The sequence below is a fragment of the Notolabrus celidotus genome, chromosome 22, assembly GCF_009762535.1.
Source record: "Notolabrus celidotus isolate fNotCel1 chromosome 22, fNotCel1.pri, whole genome shotgun sequence".
Taxonomy (NCBI): Eukaryota; Metazoa; Chordata; class Actinopteri; order Labriformes; family Labridae; genus Notolabrus; species Notolabrus celidotus.
In genome coordinates, this window is record NC_048293.1 from 17,137,667 (window position 1) to 17,156,738 (window position 19,072).

At 41.2% G+C, this 19,072-nt stretch overlaps 1 protein-coding gene across 8 annotated transcripts in view; it reads left to right on the forward strand.

Annotated features, from left to right (window-relative positions):
- eml1 (EMAP like 1) overlaps positions 1–19,072 on the forward strand; it is a 66,999-nt gene that overhangs the window by 12,917 nt on the left and 35,010 nt on the right. For 3 of the 8 annotated variants that reach the window (XM_034675237.1, XM_034675239.1, XM_034675240.1), the window contains exon 1: positions 12,695–13,370. The exons of 2 other annotated variants lie outside the window; for them this stretch is intronic. In XM_034675237.1, the coding sequence (XP_034531128.1) occupies positions 13,304–13,370 (67 nt within the window). In that variant the 5' untranslated portion in view covers positions 12,695–13,303. Of the gene's footprint in view, positions 1–12,693; positions 13,371–19,072 lie in introns of those variants that run through there. 3 more of the 8 variants (XM_034675236.1, XM_034675238.1, XM_034675241.1) reach the window with 2 other exon arrangements.

The following is a 19,072-nucleotide window of genomic DNA, read 5'->3' on the forward strand; positions in this document are numbered from 1 at the left end:
CATGAATCTGAAACCTATTGTGAGCTCAATATTCAAATCCATTACAGAAAGTTATCAAAGTGAAAACCCTGTGAAAACAATTCAGACGTTTTACAATTTATAAAACCTTTTGGTTTCAAAGTCTGACATTTTATCCCATTTAAGGATCTTATACAGGATTTAACAGCCTTGTTAAACTCTGAGAACAAAGGTGTGTGTGTGTGTGTGTGTGTGTGTGTGTGTGTGTGTGTGTGTGTGTGTGTGTGCGTGTGTGCGTGCGTGCGTGCGTGCGTGCGTGCGTGCGTGCGTGCGTGCGTGCGTGTGTGTGTGTGTGTGTGTGTGTGTGTGTGTGTGTGTGTGTGTGTGTGTGTGCGAAGATTTCAGTGTTGAAACTGTGGACTCACTGAGGATGTGTTGGAATGAAGATGTTATCTAAAGGAAACGGTACGGGAAACAGCACTTGGAGATATAAACAGTTTAGGAAAGAAGCTTGAGACTCAGGGTGGATTTCATGTGAAGAGATAAGTAATGTGGTGTCTCCATGGAATACACAGGGCATTTTATATTTTGCACAATAACGAAACAATAACCTGCCTGACAAATATATATATATATATACTGTATATACTGTATATACTTTTTTATTTATATATATTTTTCTTTTAATTTCTGGCGGTAATATTCTGTTGCTGGTAATGAAACATGAGTGGGAGGGGGGGAAATATTTGTACAATAATAATTGTAATTATTTTTAATTATTTTTCCCTTTATAGATAGGAGAGCTGAAGGGAAAAGGAAAATGTGTGGAGTAGAGAATGGAGGGTGACTTGCAGCAAAGAGTCATGCCCAGGAGTCGAACCAGCGAGCGCTGCAACCAGGACTACAGGCTCTGTAAATGGCGTGCTAATCATTAGGCTAAACCAACAGCTCTAATTATGACCCTTTTTGATGTATAAATTATTCCTTTTATCCTTCAGAAGCAGGAATTTGGATTTCATAGTTGTTCCTGAAAGGCTGTGCCTGTCTGAACATGCCAAACACCCCTAAAGCAGCTTACTGGAATTAGGCCATTATTATTTGTGCTAAGCTTTTCCTGCAGTGATACCTCAAAATGATTCAGTGTTGAAAGGTCACACAGTAACTATTTTTACTCCCTGTCATTTGGATAATGGAGGACAGTTTAGACAGTGTGGTGGCAGAGGCTGATCGTCACAGTTACACTCTAAATCTTTAGTCTTAAAGGGTTTAACACCCGGTCACTTCACACCACAGATTTCCTGGCATGGCACAAACTGAGCTGCAGCAGTTTGTATTGTGCCCTGCAGGTGGCAGTATAAGCATATGTAATGAATGGAAGTACTGTACTGTTGGAGGACATGGATTGAAGGAATATGACAGGGTCAGAAGAAGTGGCAATTAAGAAGGAGGGCGTAATGAAAAGGAGGATTAGGGGAATGAGTTGAGAGTCACAAAAGTAGAAAATGAGGGATGACAAAGAAGGAAGTGAAAGGGGAGTATTGAGAGAATAAAGAACGAGGCAAGGAGAGTAAGGAGGAAGAATGGGTAGGTGACAAAGCGTCTTAAAATAGATGAGTTTGTTGATAAATGAAAAGCTGCTGCTGTTGGCTGCTGTGGATCTGTTAACTCAGACTTATTGGGGCATGAATTTGAGCTGACAGGCCTTCACATGATGGACAGCCATCACCACCCAGGGCCTGCTGCCAGAAATACACTCACTGTAAAAGGAGACGTGTGTGTGTCTGTGTGTGAGTTTGTGCGTGTGTGTGACTGCTTCAGAGATGTAAATGAGAGTTGGAGCTGACGTCATGTTTCTCTGACGTCAGCCCTCCATCTGTGCCCTGAATATGAGGACATGTAGCTTTGCTGACGGTGAACGCGTCCCTCTTGTTCATGAAACTGGCTGTATAAATGGGTCATCCGTCGCACTCACCTGCAGGTTCGCGTGTGTAGGGAGCACGGAGGGACATCCCTGCTGTAATCTATGCACAAGAGTAAACTCTGCAGCTGATGCCATAGTGTATTTTAGGCGGCATCGATTGGAGGGCTGAGGTGCTTTGACTTTAAAGGAGCAGGAGGGAGGAAGTGCAGGAAGAAATGTGATGCAGGAAAGTCAAGTAAAGATTAACATGAAAGGGAAAGAATTCCTATAAGAAGGCTGTGGGAGGTGATGCATGAGAAGGCAGTGGAAGATAACACTGTGTGCTGAAAGGATATGAATTTTCACCCAAGCTTGAATATATTGTATATATATATATATGTGTGTGTAGGTTAGTACAGAGGGAAGGAGCAGAGTTCTTGGTTGTTCAGGAAATGGGGGAAGGGTGTGCATGGATGTTTCAGCAGCTAAGTCAGATGTGATTAATGTTGTCGTCGCTTGAGAGAACACAGTCCTGCACGCTGCGCAACACAAACGTGTGTCCATAGTACACACCAAAGCACTGCTGGACTAACATTAGGTGTATTTAGATGAATGGATCACTTTACAGCATGAAATGGTTAATAAATTACAGCGTCTCCCACTGACCTGCAGGGTGCTGTTAAGGGCTTTTTGATGGCCATATACAAATCACTCATAATAGTACTATTACATGGACTTTAGCCCGCTGAAATTCACCAATCCTGTTCTACTTCTGTGTACGAGTTATCCCTCATTAACATATAGATTAGATGCAGAGAAGTCTATGTGGTTTATAACCATTCTTACCGCTCATGTTGCATCATTAGTGAAAAGGCGAGGAGGTCTGAGAGAGGAAGGAAGCGGGGAAAAGGTATCAAAGGTTGACACAGAAGCAGAGAAGGCTCAGGTATTACTGCACATTATGAATCAAAACGGTTCTGTGATGTTATGAATGTAGCACTCTTGTGCAGAATTTGCTCGCACAGTTTCCTCAGTGCTTATCTATTTTCTCTTCCTGCCTGCGTATCTGCTCATGACACTCCTCTCAGAGTGTTTGAATGTGTGCATGCTGAACATCTAATCCTGTTCTCTGCACATATGCTGTATCTATTTCATGTCTGCCCACTCCATCCTGGAATACAGAGTCTCATCCTCTGCCTGTCTTGCAGCTTCTTCATTAAAGGCTCCCTTTGTCGAGTTTTTCCTCTGCATCAAGGGTTGAAGGATGGAGGATGTTGTATGACGTGCAGATTGTAATGCCTTTGAGGCAAATGTGTAAATAAAAATGACTTGACTCTTGTCAGAGAGAGAGAGCTTCTTTGCAACTGTTAAGTGTTTGTCACAGTGACTCAGTTCAGTTAATGGATAATCTGTCTCCTCTAGGAAGCAGAATATGAGTGCTGTGTTGGAGTTGGTGGCTGGGGCATGTGTCGTACACAAACCAATGAGGGTAATCTGAAGTTCACTTTTTGACCTTTTAAGGACATCCTGTAGAAGATGTATGCATTAAAACGACTTGATATTTCCCTCACCCTGCAGTGATGTCATTTACTTTGAATAGTCATCAGTCTCATTTCAGCTGTTAATGGAACATAGTTGAATTAATCTAACTAGATATTCAGGTATAACATAAGCTCTATTCAGTTAGCATGAATCAAGAAGGGCTTGTGCTGTACTGTCAGGTTAAGTTCAAACCCAGAGGTAAGATATTGCTTATTTAAACTTAAATGAGAAGATAACACTCTGAAATCAATCTATAAATAAACTAAAGCCAAGAGGTTTTTTTTTTCTTTTACTAGCTTAGCATTAAACAGACATCCTTGAGGATGAGATAGCTTCACCTAATCTACTTTTTTTTAACTCTTACTCACCACCAGATGGACAAGAAACAAGCTGAGATTTAATAAAGTTACCTATTCCCCTTCAGATAGTCTGGGAATGTAATACATTGATTCTGTACCCTTTTAACTGAGCCACGCTGACTGCTGCCCAAAGTTTCAACCATCAACTCTATATTAAAATGGACGCATTAGTGTTCACAGACTGCAAACCCAAAACGTTTGGAGCTCCCCCTACTGACTGGCTGCAGTAAAGGTCATAAACCCCACCCCCTCACATTAACAGATGGAACATAGGTCAAATTTTTTTTAATAAATGTCAGAGAAAGTAGTTTCAAACATGATCTCAATAATTACAGTTGGTTCTCATCATGCTGATTCATTCTAAAGTGTTGTTTGATTTTTTTAACCCTCCTGTTATGTTGCGGGGCAATTTGACCCTTTTAAAAATATATTTTAGACAATATATGCCTTCCAACTAAATGCAGCATTAAAAATCTGCTCAGCATGTGACAGAAGAGGTGTCGAGTTAATTTATCAAAATCACTTTACAAAAAAAATTCAAAACGTTAAATAAAATGAAGAAAAATCTATGTCATGTAAAACTATTGTATTTATATTTAGGGCTTTCCAATGTACATTTAAAAAAGTTTTAACATTAATGGACTAAATCTTGATTTAAATGGTTAGTAATGGAGTTAAAAATTTAATTTAAAAAAAATCTGATTGGGATTTTTTGGGGTTCTGACACTTTTTGATAATTTAATATTGCCGTTCCAGAGAAATGAACATAAGGGTTAAAAATGACTGATTGACAGCTTTGTTGACCAATTCAGCTCCTGCAGCGTTTTTTTTTCCTACCAGATCAGCTGAGCAGAAGAGAGAAAATGTACCAAACACTGACACAAGTCACTGAACTTTCCATTACTGTTATTGACTGTTGCGATAGCAAGTGAAAGTTAGGGTTAGTGGAAGGGGTATGACATCAGTCCCTGCGCATGCCTTGGGTCTGCAAGCACAATGTTAGTGCCCTTCAATTCTCACGATGGTAGATGTACGGATGTGTCGTTTTCATATCAATATACAGTCAATAAGCTCAACATGTATGATAAGCTTTTCTTCCTCTTCGATGCATTGTCATGAATCGTGTACAGACATGCCAGTCTTATCAGTCTGTAGTCACTAACAGTTTAAAACTAATGAGTGAAGTTTTGGGTTGTTCCTTTTAAGACACTTTTAATGCAGGAATTAGAGTTTGCCTTGCTGTGATGGTTGTTGCTAAGGGGCTGTAATGTGCTGCAGGTATCAGTGACAGTGTCTCTCAGGTAATATCAGGTTTTTTGATGTCCTTTTCTTTAAGTGCCTAGTGTCATACAACAGAAAATGAAATATAACTTTACATCAAAAGCCCTGAATGTTTTGAAAATCCCTGGCTCAAAAAGCTGACACTCCCTGACTGAAAAGGAGTAAAATGAATGTTCTTAGTGTAAACTCAGTATTTATTTCAGTCAGCCAAGATAAATAGTTGTTGAGTAAACTGCTACAAGCAGAGAAAACATGCTTTATAGTACAAATGGGATAGTGTCCTATAAATCTGTAGTGCTGCTTTATCTGTGTTTGACAGGGTTATATTTTCCACACTGAAAAGTGGAGCTGGAGTAGGACATGTAACGCTGCTCCACAGCCTCAGGATTAGGAGCTATTTACAGCCCAAAAGCAGATTCTCCTCTTCCTCACTCACGTGCCATCTCTGCCTCTCTCATAAAGTCTGTCTTCACACGGTATTCATAGAGACTTAACAGACGTTAAGACATCTTTCTCTTTATGCCTCAACCACCAGACACATTCACCATCACTCACCCTGAATCCATTTATTTTAAGCATTTAGTTGCTGATTAATTATATCCAGTTTACCCGCATAATGCTGTTATTGAAAATCGGCACTGATCCACCTTCATGGTGAAAAGACTAAATCAAATACTGTATAACAATAAAACTTGCTAAACACATTTTCATGACTCCCTCCGTCTATAATTGTTAAAAGTGAGTAAATGTGGCTCTTTGTTGATAATACAGAGTCTAGCACTCCATTTCTGCATGTATAATGCCATTAGGGACCATGACCAAAAGACTGCACTAAAACACAAGTGGTGACCCAGTTCTTTCCTGAATCATAGCATTATAATATGGCATTGCTTCTGCTTGTGTCCCATAATAGAGCACTGTAGTATATTGCTGTCATTTGCTTTCATCCTGTAACTGTTATTTTCTTCACCAATTGCACAAATTTGTATTATATATGTTTTGAATACTTTTATTGTGTTAAAAATCTACATTTTAGACGTCGATTTTATCACGGTGGGCAGTGGGATAGATTGACTTCATCTTTGATATGACATTTTTCTGAGCATTTTTTGTCACACTGAAGGCTACGGATAGCAACAACTATGACTACCATTGAAATCTGTCATAAATCTGAAGACTTCTAGAATGTTAACACGGATAGATGTAATAAGACACTAAATTATTTACTTGATTGACGTGAAATTTGGTACGCAATGTGGGTCGCAATTTAAATTTTTTGTTACTAAATACTTAAAAAATTATATTCCCACACTAGTAATTCAGAGTATGTCATTTTGACTAGCAAATATCAACTTGCTAACACTAAAACTAGGATGAATATTGTAAACATACTTCTTAATCATGTAAGCATTTTGAGAATTTGGTTGCCTAACGATAAGTTAGCATTAGGCTTTATCTATGTCTTCACTAGTACAAATGTTAGCATGATGACACTAAACCAAGATAATGAATGTGGGAAACATACTTACACAACATGAGTATGTTAGCATTTGAACTGATAAGAATACTAAAGTTGGGGCGCTGGTGGCCTGACGGTCTAAGCGCCCCACATACAGAGGCTACAGTCCTTGTCGGGGGGGGTCTCCAGTTTGATTCCTGGTCGGTTGTCTATTTTCCTGCATGTCTTCCCCCACTCTCTACTCCCCACATTCCCTGTCTCTCTTCAGCTGTCATATCAAATAAAGGCAAAAGGGTCAAAAATTATAACTAAAAAAAAAAAAAAGAAAAGAACATTAAAGTTAGCAGCAACCGGAGTTTTACAGATTCAAATGTTTGCATGCTAGCGCTGAAAGTAGGATGTCAAATATGCAAAACTAAACAGAGTGTTAGCATTTTATGATCTTATGCCAAAGTAAGTATTAAGCTAGACATTTAGCTTATCTGATTCACTTACAGCAGAATAATTTGCCGTGGGTAGGGCCGTGGGTTAAGTAGAAAATAATGTTTTATGTTGTTGGTTTAACCTACATATTGACATCAGATCCCCGTATTCTGTCTGATGTAGTACCCTCCGGTTTCTCCAAAGCAGAGCTGTGAAATAAACATTATCACTCTGTTGGATTCTCCCTCATTGAAAGTAGGTCACATTTCCTCCTCATAATTCATGATGACAGAAACTTTCATAGCTCTTCGAGCTCATCTTAGAGCGTTTAATTAAAACATTTGTTTCTCTTTCGCGGTCACAGCAGATAATAGCTTAACAGTGGACTGGACTTTTAAATAGAAAATCATGATGTTGGATAATTTGGTGTCATAAAATGTCTTTTCATCTGGACTTGAAGTTTGCTCTGATAAGCATTTATCAGTGATGACAGGTTATTTTCCCCCAGCAGGTTGAAATTATGTATCTTTAACAGTCACTCAGCTGACTTATTTTCTCCTCTCACATTTAATCTATCTTTCCTCACCTCTATCTCTTCTCTGCTGTCCAGACAGTTATTAGACAGAGAAAACCTGTCAGTCACAGGGTGTACTACATCCTCTGCAGGTCCAGCCTCTTCTGGTGATCCAGCTGAATCAATAGCACATACTGTTATGAGCTGTCACACTGTCATGCCTTAAAATTGATCTTGGCACTATCTACCATAGCCTAAGGTAAGATAAGATGTTACAGGATTAAAAAAAACTGTTATATTTCTAAAAGTGGAGTCTGTAAGTGTCAAGGACAATGATACGATCTGTGCATTTAAGAACGGGAAAACCAGAGGAAGCAGGAAAGGTTTAAAACACATGACTGACAGCTCATTCAAGATTAAATGTTTCTGTATAATAACTTGTTTTTTGTCTCTATATTTTAGTGTCTACAGCTAGCTAGCAGCTGGAGGCTACTTAAAGGGGATAATTTCTCTAAGCTAAAGGCTAACACCAGCAAGCTAGCATGACTACACATTTTTTTGCATATCAACATTTGGCATTAGCGCGAAAAACATACAACTGTGCCGAGGCTGAGGGAAACAAAGGGGTATAAAAGGTATTTCAAAAACCAAAACTGGAAACCAATCCAAGGAATATTGAGATTTTGACCTGATCTTGTGGTCGTTTTAGTAAACACACATTCCTTTAAGACGATAGTTTGCATGGTGACAGCTCAATTTATGAACTGTCAATATGAATGTTATCTCCAGGGAAATAAATGAGTAACACTTCTGTCACAATGAAGATATATTTGCTCTATCTTCCCTGTTGGATTATACTGGGTGACCTTTGCTACCTCCTGCTACATTTACAACTTAGACTTTACACAATCACCTCTCCTTTTTCATACGTGAGAAAATGAACAATTACAAGTTTATATTTGATTTGGGATCCATTTATGAACTCTGGTATTGTGTTTTTTCTAATGGTATTGTTTTTCTTAGTCTTATTTTCTTATGAGTTGACAAGTTTTTTTAAGAAGACCTACTTTGTTAAGTCTGGCATTTTTCCCAGCATCACTGTAATGTTTAACTTGTTTGTGCAGACTAACTCGCTCTAAAATTTCATCAAGACATGTTTTCATTCTTAAGCTGTGTAGCATGCCTTACTGTAAAGATTATGGATTATTTTGATTTTCAATGTTTGTATGAATCATCAGGAACCCTGGTTGGATTAACTCATGGTGTAAAGCACAAAACAGCCCAATAACCAGAACAGGCTCACAGATGGTGGCTGGATCATACAGAGGATTGACCTTGTTTCCTCCTCTGATCTGGATTTGATTGGGTATAATCCTGGCCCACTGACAGGCTGACTGATCAACTGGCGATAGAACTAATGTCAGCAGTTTATTTTCTGTCTTCGTAAGAAAAAAAAGAACAACAGACTTGGTATGAGTACGACCTTCAGGTTCCTCCTAGGGACCAAAGCTGTAAAAACAGCAGGCCGGTGGAGAAAGCAAAGAAGGCCTGATGCCAAAGAATTCTTACTGAAACTCTCTTAAGCAAGACTCTGAATTTTTTCCAGCTGTATTATGATAAGATATCTGCATGTGTTCTGACCCTGCAGGTTGTCTATAAATCTAACTCTGTCAGCTGTGAGTGGTTTCTATTGGACCTCCTTTAAGTGTAAATTTTCTCTTATCATATTATTTGTCATCAAGGGACAGGAATTACAAATTAACTAATAGAATTAATTGCTTCAGACTTGATCCTATTTAAATAAATATCTGTCATTTTCATATTGTATGATATCGTATTGTATTTTTTTGTAACACATCATATTGTTTGGCATCATATCGTATCGTTTTGTATCGTATCGTATCGTATCGTGAACCAAATCAGTGACGTTCTAAATTAGGTCACTAAAAAGTGAGCTACAGAAACTTAGCTGCAAATGTCTTTAAAGCCAGAGTGTTTTACATTAATGTCTCAGATTACATTTTGTTTAACTGTTAATATAAGAATACACACATTGACTCTAAGTTTCCTCATTAGTTTTACATAAAGCAGATTTGAGTCACAGCAAAGTAAGAACTCATATTTTCATGTTGATTAAAAAGTTAAGTTCTAATCTTTGGATCAGTCCATACATATGGTTGGAGCTCACACATTGCCTGTCGTGGGTGGTGCACTTTCAGTGTTTGTTAGTAGAAGTGAGATACCCTCACACCCTGCTCTGCACTATCCTGTTTATATTGTGAGTCCATGTGTGCGTGTGTGTGTGTGTTTATGCACCCTCTGGATTTACTGACGGATGGTGGGAGGGAAAAGTTCAAAAGGACATGTGGAGAGAGGAGGGGTGGAGCAGAAGCAGCAGCTCCACCACCTGCCACCCGCGGGGGTGGTAGGTGGGGTTTAGGGACCCATGGGGAGGGGATTTTGGAGGGAATATGTACCCTAGTTTGAGTTGCTTCTTCTCACGTGAGCATATGCGCAGAGACACGAAAACCAGACCTGTCCTTAATCTACGCCCCAAATCTGGCCTGCAAAGAGATTTGGAATAATCTGACCAACCTTTTAGACAAAACACCAGTGTGAGTCTCAGGCTGCAGAACAAAAACACAAAGGATGTTTACAGGGTGTGTTGCTGGCTTGCATGGGATTCCTCTATATCTGGATCAAAACACTGGCTGTGGAGGCCTCTTGATGCATCTTAAACAGAACTCACAGATAAAGTAGTCCCTTATTTATTGTGATCTAATAAGCCTGACCGCATACTTTCTGAATAAATGCAAATACCCTGCTGTATTTCTCCACAGTCTTGTTTAAGAGCATTAACTGTAGCTGCAGGAATAAAAGTAAAGTGTAAAGGTCGACACTTAACGTCACTTTCTGTCTGTGTTTTGAAATGAAATATCCATGTGATCCTTCAAAACAACCATTGCAGTGTGTAAATGCAACATGGGTCAACAAAGACCACCTTGTCCTCACATATAATCCTGTCTTCTGCTGAGTTTTGGTGGTTGGGTGTTGTTGTGTAATAAGTGAAGCAGAGTGCAGCGTTTTCCTGAGGGAGAGGAGGAAGGAGAGAACAAGAGGGCTGCAGCTCTGAGGTCAGCAACATGGAGGCCTTGAACCAGAAACCGATCAACCATTAAAAGGTGCTTCACTGCATCCCTTTCATGCTCCTGGAGAAGGTCAAATATACCCAAGGCCACCTTTGAACCAGAAAGGATTGTGGGTATTATGAGAGATACCTGCAGATTATATCTCACCTGCTGGGCTGCTTTAGAAACAGAGAGAGAAACAAATCCTTTCATGGAGCTTTTGTTGGTGATGTCTTGTGATCTTGCACAAAAAGGGGGGAATGTTTCAGGCGAGGATGTAGGCCACAGACTCTGTCTTCTTGAGGCTGATTATTTTCTGTGCAAGCTTGGGCTATAAATAATGCAAAGAGCCCCCTCTTCCTGCACATGCACATACAGAACCCCCAGTTCTATAAGGGTATCCCCCCTTTACCCCCCACGAAACTACCACCCTGTTCACTTTTTAATTTGCTCCTTCTCTCTATACACTCTCTTTCCTTTCCCCCTCCCCCCGTCCAGCCCATTTATTCCTCTCTTTTCTCAGTCCCCCTCTAGTCTCCCTTTCATTCTTTCCCCCTCTCGGCCTTGTTTTAAAGATCCCTCGCTCTCAGTGCAGGCTGCAGAGTGGCAGATAAGACACACAGAGGACAGAATGATAATCGTGTTTCAGCCACAGCAGTGATGCTCTGCCAGCGTTCAGTCTGAGTGTGTGGCTGCAGGAGAGACGTGACGCTGGTCTATTACAGTGTGTCCCCATATGACTCCATACCATCTGTGGGTATGTGTGTGTGTGTGTGTGTGTGTGTGTGTGTGTATCAGTTTGAAAGTGAAGGGGAATACTACACTTACTCTGCCAGCTCCTTCCTTTCCTTTCCTTTCCTTTCCTCCACCTCTTTCTTCTTATCTGTCTTCATCCATCTCCACTCCTCTTCTTTCCATTCCTATTCTCTCATGTTTGGCCTTTCACTTTCCCTCCTTCCCTCTAGAAACCTTGTCCTCACCTCTCCCTCTTTTATCTTCTTACCTCCTTTCCTTACCTCCTTTACTTATCCCCTCACTTCCTCAACCCTTATATTTGCCCTTTCTGCCTTACGGCTTTCCTCTTGTCTCTTCTTGTGTGTCTCCTTTCCTACCTTTCCTCTCCTATATCCCTCTCACCTACTTCATCCTATTTCCCCCTCCTCTTCTTACCTCTTACTCCCTTTCTACTTATGCCCCATCTCTTGCTTCCTCTCCTCCCCCTTCTTTCTCTACCTTCCCTCATTCCTCCCTTTCAACCTGCACTCTTTGTCTTACCCTAACCTTTAATCCACCTTGTTCCATCACCTCTTCTCATTTATCCTCCTTTTCCTCTCATGTTTTGTCCCACTTTTGCATCCCTCTCCTCTTTTACTTAATCCTCTTTCCCCCATCCCATCTCTTGCTTCCTCTCCTCCCCCTTGTCTCTCTACCTTCCCTCATTCCTCCCTTTCAACCTGCACTCTTTGTCTTACCCTTACCTTTATTCCACCTTGTTCTCTCACCTCGTCTCCTTTCCTTTCTTATCATTTATCCTCCTTTTCATCTCATGTCCAGTCCCACTTTTACATCCCTCTCCTCCTTTACTTTATCCTCTTTCCCACATCCCATCTCTTGCTTCCTCTCCTCCCCCTTCTCTCTACCTTCCCTCATTCCTCCCTTTCAACCTGCACTCTTTGTCTTACCCTAACCTTTAATCCACCTTGTTCCCTCCCTCTTCTCCTTTCCTTTCTTCTCATTTATCCTCCTTTCCCTCTCATGTCCAGTCCCACTTTTACATCCTTCTCCTCCTTTACTTTATCCTCTTTCCCCCATCCCATCTCTTGCTTCCTCTCCTTCCCTCATTCCTCCCTTTCAACCTGCACTCTTTGTCTTACCCTAACCTTTATTCCACCTTGTTCCTTCACCTCTTCTCCTTTCCCTTCTTCTCCTCTCATGTCCTGTCCCACTTTTCCATCCCTCTCCTCCTTTACTTCATCCTCTTTTCTCCCACTCCTTCTTTTTTCTTCAACTCCTTTTAGTCTACGGTAACCTCTTTCTTTCTTCATCCTCTCTTCCTCTCTCCTCTTCTACCATGACACAGGAGGAGGAGGAGGAGGAGGCTCTATCCGCGAGGCCCAGCCCCCCTTTCGCTCTGACTCGTCCACACTGTGTGACAGGGGAAGGCTGGGCTGTCCCGAGCTTTATCTAAACACACACACACACATAGACGTAAACACACACACACAAACACACACACACGCAGCAGAGCCTCCCTGCGCTCAGCTCAAGCCCTCTTTAAGCTGTTTTTCTGCTGGAGATCAGCGAGAGCTAACGACACACAGCTGCTTCTCCCTGAGAGGACAAGAGGAGAAGAGAGGGAGGAGAAGACGAGCAAGAGGAGGGAGGAGAAAACGAGAGAAGAGGAAAACATAACCACCAGCAGCCTCTTTAACTTCTGTCTGGTGCAGCTCGGTCTTCAGCAGGGAGGGTTTTCTCCTCCACTTCAGGACTTTTTGCAGAAAGAGGAGAGGTTGGAGTTCACATGACAAAATCGGAGTGAATGGGTTGCCATGGTGTCTCACCCAGGGAGTCTGACCCGTGCAGAGTGAATGGAGGGAGTGCCAAGTGAACGCTGAACTAACGGAGGGGAGTCACCGGAGAGAGAGAGAGGGAAAGAGAGAGTGAAAGAGAGAGAGAGCGCGAGAGAAAGAGCAGGGTGGATAACAGAGGGAGCGCAGAGGAGCGCAGCAGAGGTTGAGAATGGAGGACGGCTTTTCCAGCTACAGCAGCTTGTATGACACCTCATCACTGCTACAGTTCTGCAACGGTACTTACTAATCCTCTTCCTCCCCCCTTTCCTTCTGCTGCATGTTGTTTCTGTGGGTTTGACATGTCACCAGCTGACTGGCTAAACTTGACACCAAGTAGACGTGTGTGTTTTTGTGCTGCTATAGACACGAGCTATTTTAACTCCAGAGTCATATTTTATGTCATAGAGCGTGATATTTACACTCATTTTTAACCTGTCAGACACAAAAAGCTGGCATTGATAGAAGACACTTGCAGAAAAAAGTACTGTTAAACTCCATTGATCTGTCTGCTATGTTCTAATGCATGGCCCTTTCTTGTTTTAACCCATGCAGGATGATTTCTGTCCATCCACAAGAAATCAAGCATCTGATTTTGAACACATTGAAAGTGTTTATTTAAAGCTCCTGTGATGAGTTTTTTTAGCTGGTCATGAAACAGACCGAAAACAATACTGATGCCTCTCTTTGGGCTATAAAGTAAAGAAGACCATCAGCACAAAGATATATTGTTTATATAAAGTTATTTTGAATGCTTCAAGCTACAGCTGCAGGGTAGGGGGCAGATCAACGTATTAAGGCCAATTAAACAGCCTTTGTTTACATTTTCCGTTGCAAAGATTCTCGACGAGCGATATATTTGATTGTGAAAAGTCTTGTCTTGTCAGAAAAACTTAACATCACATATCCAGTACAAAATCAGCAAAGAGAAAAATGTACTGCTTTGACCTTGCAGGAGCTTTAAAATAAAAAATAGGATTGAAGGAAATTTCTTGAGTTATGGATGAAAAAAGTTAATCTTCTCTCTTATTGTATATTGCATTTCTTCGTTTTTTGAGGTTAGATAGCTTTAAAGGTATAAAACAGTGAATAAGAAATATTTTAACAGAGACATTTATAAAAGACAGACTGAAGGATCGTGGGAAATGGCCTCAAACCAAGAGTAAAAAGGGTTATCTTTTAAGTTACAGTGCATGTCACTTCACCTTGCTTGCTGTTAGAGCTAGCAGACACTTAGCGAGCAAACTAGCTTAAACACATCTGATGGTAAACAGGAATACAGAGTCAGAGAGTTGAAGGAGATGCTCTGAAATCAAGGGTGGAAAGAAGTTCATCTTAAATGTCATAGTGCTTGATATTTTCCTTCGTTATTAAACCTCTTGGAGATTTTGTTAAAACCTAGCATGAAAGCATTTGATTGTTAACACATGGACAGTGGATATATTTACAGAAAAACACACTGTAGGAGTGAAGGAAAGTCTCTAGAAATCAAGGCCAGAATCATGTCAACAGTGAATGTGAGCCAGCAGCCATCAGGAGAGCCAATAAACAAAGACAGGGGGAGCAGTCCTTAGCTCAGCGTTGCCCTGATTACTCTGGTTCTGCTTGATGGGATGAGGACTCTGTTATGAATACATTTCCCCCCTGTTGGCAGAACTGGAATGACAGAACAGGACAGACACTATTGCCCATGTTCCCTGCTGCACTAATATAATTTATTAGCATGCAGAGGGAGAAACGGTACTTCAGGCTGCTGCTGTTGATGGGCGGGAGAGAGGGTGACTCAGGGAAGGAGGAAAGCTGCATGACACATCAGAATGACATCAGAATGAGCTCTGTGTCCAAAACGCTCTAGTTTCTGCTCTTAAGTCTCTACAGCTGTGTCTGAAAATACAAAAGCTACTCCACTGCATGCAAAATAAGTGAATTTATCCTGGTTTAAAACTCCAAGTTCAGTTAGGTTTGTGAGTGCGACGCACACTGTCTGCATACTAACTATGTACAGTTAGTGAGCCCCCTGCACAAAGGGGATTATCCCAAACACAATGACCGGTGTCACCAATAGAGACCACCACTGTATTAGAGGGACGTCCAAATGAGCTGCAGTGCTGATTTGAGCAGATTTACAAAACCGTGACCCAAAGAGAGTCTGCCCTCGCCCCTGTCACTGTAGTTTCCTTGTTGCTTGTAATGTACATGAACATTTCTCAGTGTCTCCTTTGCAGTTGCTATGACCATGTGGTTACCAAGTGTAACTGTTGAAGCATGGAGTAGCATAATAGCCTTTGGTGGATAAAGAAAAAATCCATAATCTTTACTGCGCTGTGTAAGCACCATCAGTCGATGGGATGGGGGAATACTGGTGTCTGTCAGGGCAAATCATGGATGTCATACACAGGGGTGTCTCCTGCTTGGAATACTGGCTGGTACCTCTTTACTTCATGAATCACTGATGAGGGGAATCTAGTTAAAAGCTTTTATCCCTTATGGACTTCCCTCATTAAATTTATAGTAATTGCAGGGACAGTGGTGCAGACAAAGAGACAGAGTTGTAGAAGCGGAAAGATGAGATATAGGTCAGGCAAAATGGAATGATATCTGAAAGGTTCAGCTTCCCAAACTTGGATAACTTCCATATGTACACCAAGTCCTTAAACAAATCGAGGATGAGTTGTCAGCTTTATTTTTGATGGCATGCAGTCTAAGTTAAACTGATTTCTGATCCAAAGTACCTGAGGGAAAAGAAGTGATATTTCCTCAGTTGTGCTCACATGTCAGGTTCCCGTGTGATGAGCAAAACGCTGACAGCGCCAAAGATAACAGCGGAGGTAGGTCTATCGGACTGACCTGAAAAACAGGTGTAGCAGTCGTTGTAGAGTGTCAGAATAGTGTCAAGTTTTCCTCTGAGGAAACAGACGACCTTTACGAATTACAGAAATTACAGTGCAGAGGTAAGAGCGGTGTATCAGTATGACAGCGGGCACGTGTTGCCCTTGAGGCTGAGGGATTTGATAAAGAAGTTAAGTATTAGAGCAAACAGGCACAGAGGAGAGCAGGGTCTTAAAGCCCCGCTGGGTAAAGGCGGGGCCCTGGGGTTGTCCCGCAGCAATTCTGTGATGAGATATTAAGCTAAGGGATGACATCTTTTGGTAGCATCCATCAATCCATCAATTTTCTTACAGGGTCAGGTTGTGATGGCAGCAGGCTTAGCATGTTGTGTCAACTTGCTTACTTTGGGTTCATATTGACATTGGTTGCATGTGCCAAACTGCCCGTCGTCTAAGAGTCACCAAAAGCAACACAACTGTTTGTTTTCACATAAAAAGTTCCTGCTAATTAGCTAATTACAGACTGTGCTTTGTTTGCTTTTGATAAGATAGCAGGGATAGCAGATAGCATTGGTCATTTGTTGCAACTAGGGATGTACATTTGAAGTATTTTCCATGATCGATTTTTGGACATGTTAACGATCAATTATCAATTAATCAATTAAAAAAAACTTTATTATTCTCAATTGAAAAACAAGGCCAAATACATTGTTATCCCCCTAAGTTATATTTTCTACAGCAACATATAACTGATGGTCTTGAATATGGGTGTGTGTTTACCCTGATTATCAACGATCAGGCTCATAAAAATATTCTCGGCGGACATAGTCTTATAAAGTGAAGGCTCATAATACAAACAAAAAGTACTTCAGACTCACAGTGTCCAGTTTCCTTCCTACTCGTTCTTATTGAGAAAAATAAACGTGTATTTTATCAGGTGTCAGCCGGGAGCGCAACCGGGTCATAATCAGTCCAGCGGCAGAAAAGCTCTGATGTTGCTGGTCTGCAAACACAGCGTGCTAGCAATTCCCACCAGTCTGTTGGCCTGTTTAAAGTTGTCAACCTTCGTGTCTGTGTCATTGTTGGCAGCAGTTGCCTAATGATACTCTTTAAAAAGCGCTCATGGAGACCTGACGCACAGCCGCAGCCGCCAGCTGAGCGTCTCCGCTGTGCGCAACACCTTTAGTCAGCTGATTCACATCGAAACATGCTTTAAACTTAAAACACCTCCCTGATAGCTGAGTGTAATATGAGACCACATGATGTTTGTTCCACGTGACGGAAAACTGAAAACAAAAATGCGCGTTTCGAGTAATTTCTTAGCAAACAATTAATTGATAATCGATTAATTATGTACATCCCTAGTTGCAACTACACACCACTAATCATTTTTGAACTGAAGATGCTAACAGGATGGAGACATTGTGTCAAAACAGATGGAGGATAAAGTAGAGGAGGACTGTCCGACTAAGCTGCTCTAGTACTGTTAATTATCAATGTTAGCTGTAAGTTAGCTAAGTATCACGTACTGTGTGCCTCAGGCTAACGTCTGCTACAGCTAGCTAGATACAAGCTAGCAGGATGTGAAGTTTGGCTATTTTCTCAGTGATTACATCAAGCATCTTTTTACAAATTATTTAGTAAACTCACAGATGATTGTTGCAGGGACTTGGATTTGGTTCGGATTTGTTGAAAATTGTTAGATATAGAGTATCTGATCCTCAACTTGTCTAAATTTCATTAGCTCCTGATTTAACAGTTTCTACACGTTGCCAAGTCATGACCAACACCCAGAAGTAGCGCCTTTGAGTTTTCTTATTCTGCAAGGTTGTTTGTAATCCTTTACAATGTCATGTTTCCTCTCCAAGAGAAGGCTGATGAAGTAAGACATGCTGCTCAGGGCCTGTTGCCAGGGATTTTCCAACCTCCAACCCCCTGCTTTCTTTTTATCTTTCTGTCTTTCTTTCCTTTACACACACAAAACCTGAATACACAATAAATTCATAGCAGGGGAACTAGGCCTTGTTCGCCGTTCCAACAGACTGCATAATTAGGTGAGCTTGAGTTCACTGTGCGTGTGAGTGTTTGAAGGACGCTCACACATCTGCAGGACCACTGTGTTTGTGTGTGTGTTGATCCTGTAGGCAAAGTGATATCATACTGCTGTCCAGCTGAACCCAACCCAGCTTAAAGCAAAAGTCAATGATGTCATTCATGGCCTCTTCCTTTCTCTCTCTCTCTCCCTCTCTCTCTCTCTCTGCCTGTGTGTTGTGGAGCATCCAACCACGCGAATATTCAGAGACTGGGTCAGCTAAACTGCATACGCACGCGCAGGCTGCATGCTTTGTCCTCGGGAGGTCAGAGCTACAGTGGCTCATCAGGCTAACTGAAAATTAGCCTCATTACGCACTCGGACACACAGACACACATGCTAGTTACTGCTGATTGAGGAAGTGAATGCTTTGGAGGAGCTCTTGTTCCCTGTGTTAGATCACTTAAATTACATTTGCAGTCTGGTGGTCCTGAAGAAGAGGACAGCTCTGATTGGATTAGTCTGTGTTGTGTTCCTGGTAATTTGATTCAGTTGTTTTTATAGAATTTACTGTTGTTCTCATGTCGAACGGGGCAAGATTTTTGCTCCGGTTATGGGAAGGGAAGTGTTTGATTGACATTGTTGCCACTTTAAAGGAGCATGCAGGTTATTTCCCCTAATTTACCTGCTGTTAAGCCTCAACAGCCTATTTTTATGTTATTGATAGTGTGATTACTTTGTTAAATGACAGAAAAAAAGTATTTTGTAGGACCAAAAGTGTGAACCCCAAAAGTATCAAACTCAATGTATCAGTCCCAAAAGGATCAACCCTAAAAGCATCCACCGCTATAGTATCAATTCTTAAAGAATCAGCCCCAAAATGATCAATCACAAAAAGATTGAACCTATAGATATTAATCTCAAAGGTTTTAAACCCCAGTATCTCCATCCTGGGAGATACTCCAGTTTCAAACCAAGAATGAAGTTTCAAAAGGTATCAGTCTATGGGGGGTACTGTTTGCCTAGCCATCCAAGCTTGCATGCCCCATATACAGAGGTTACAGTCCTTGTCCCAGTCGTT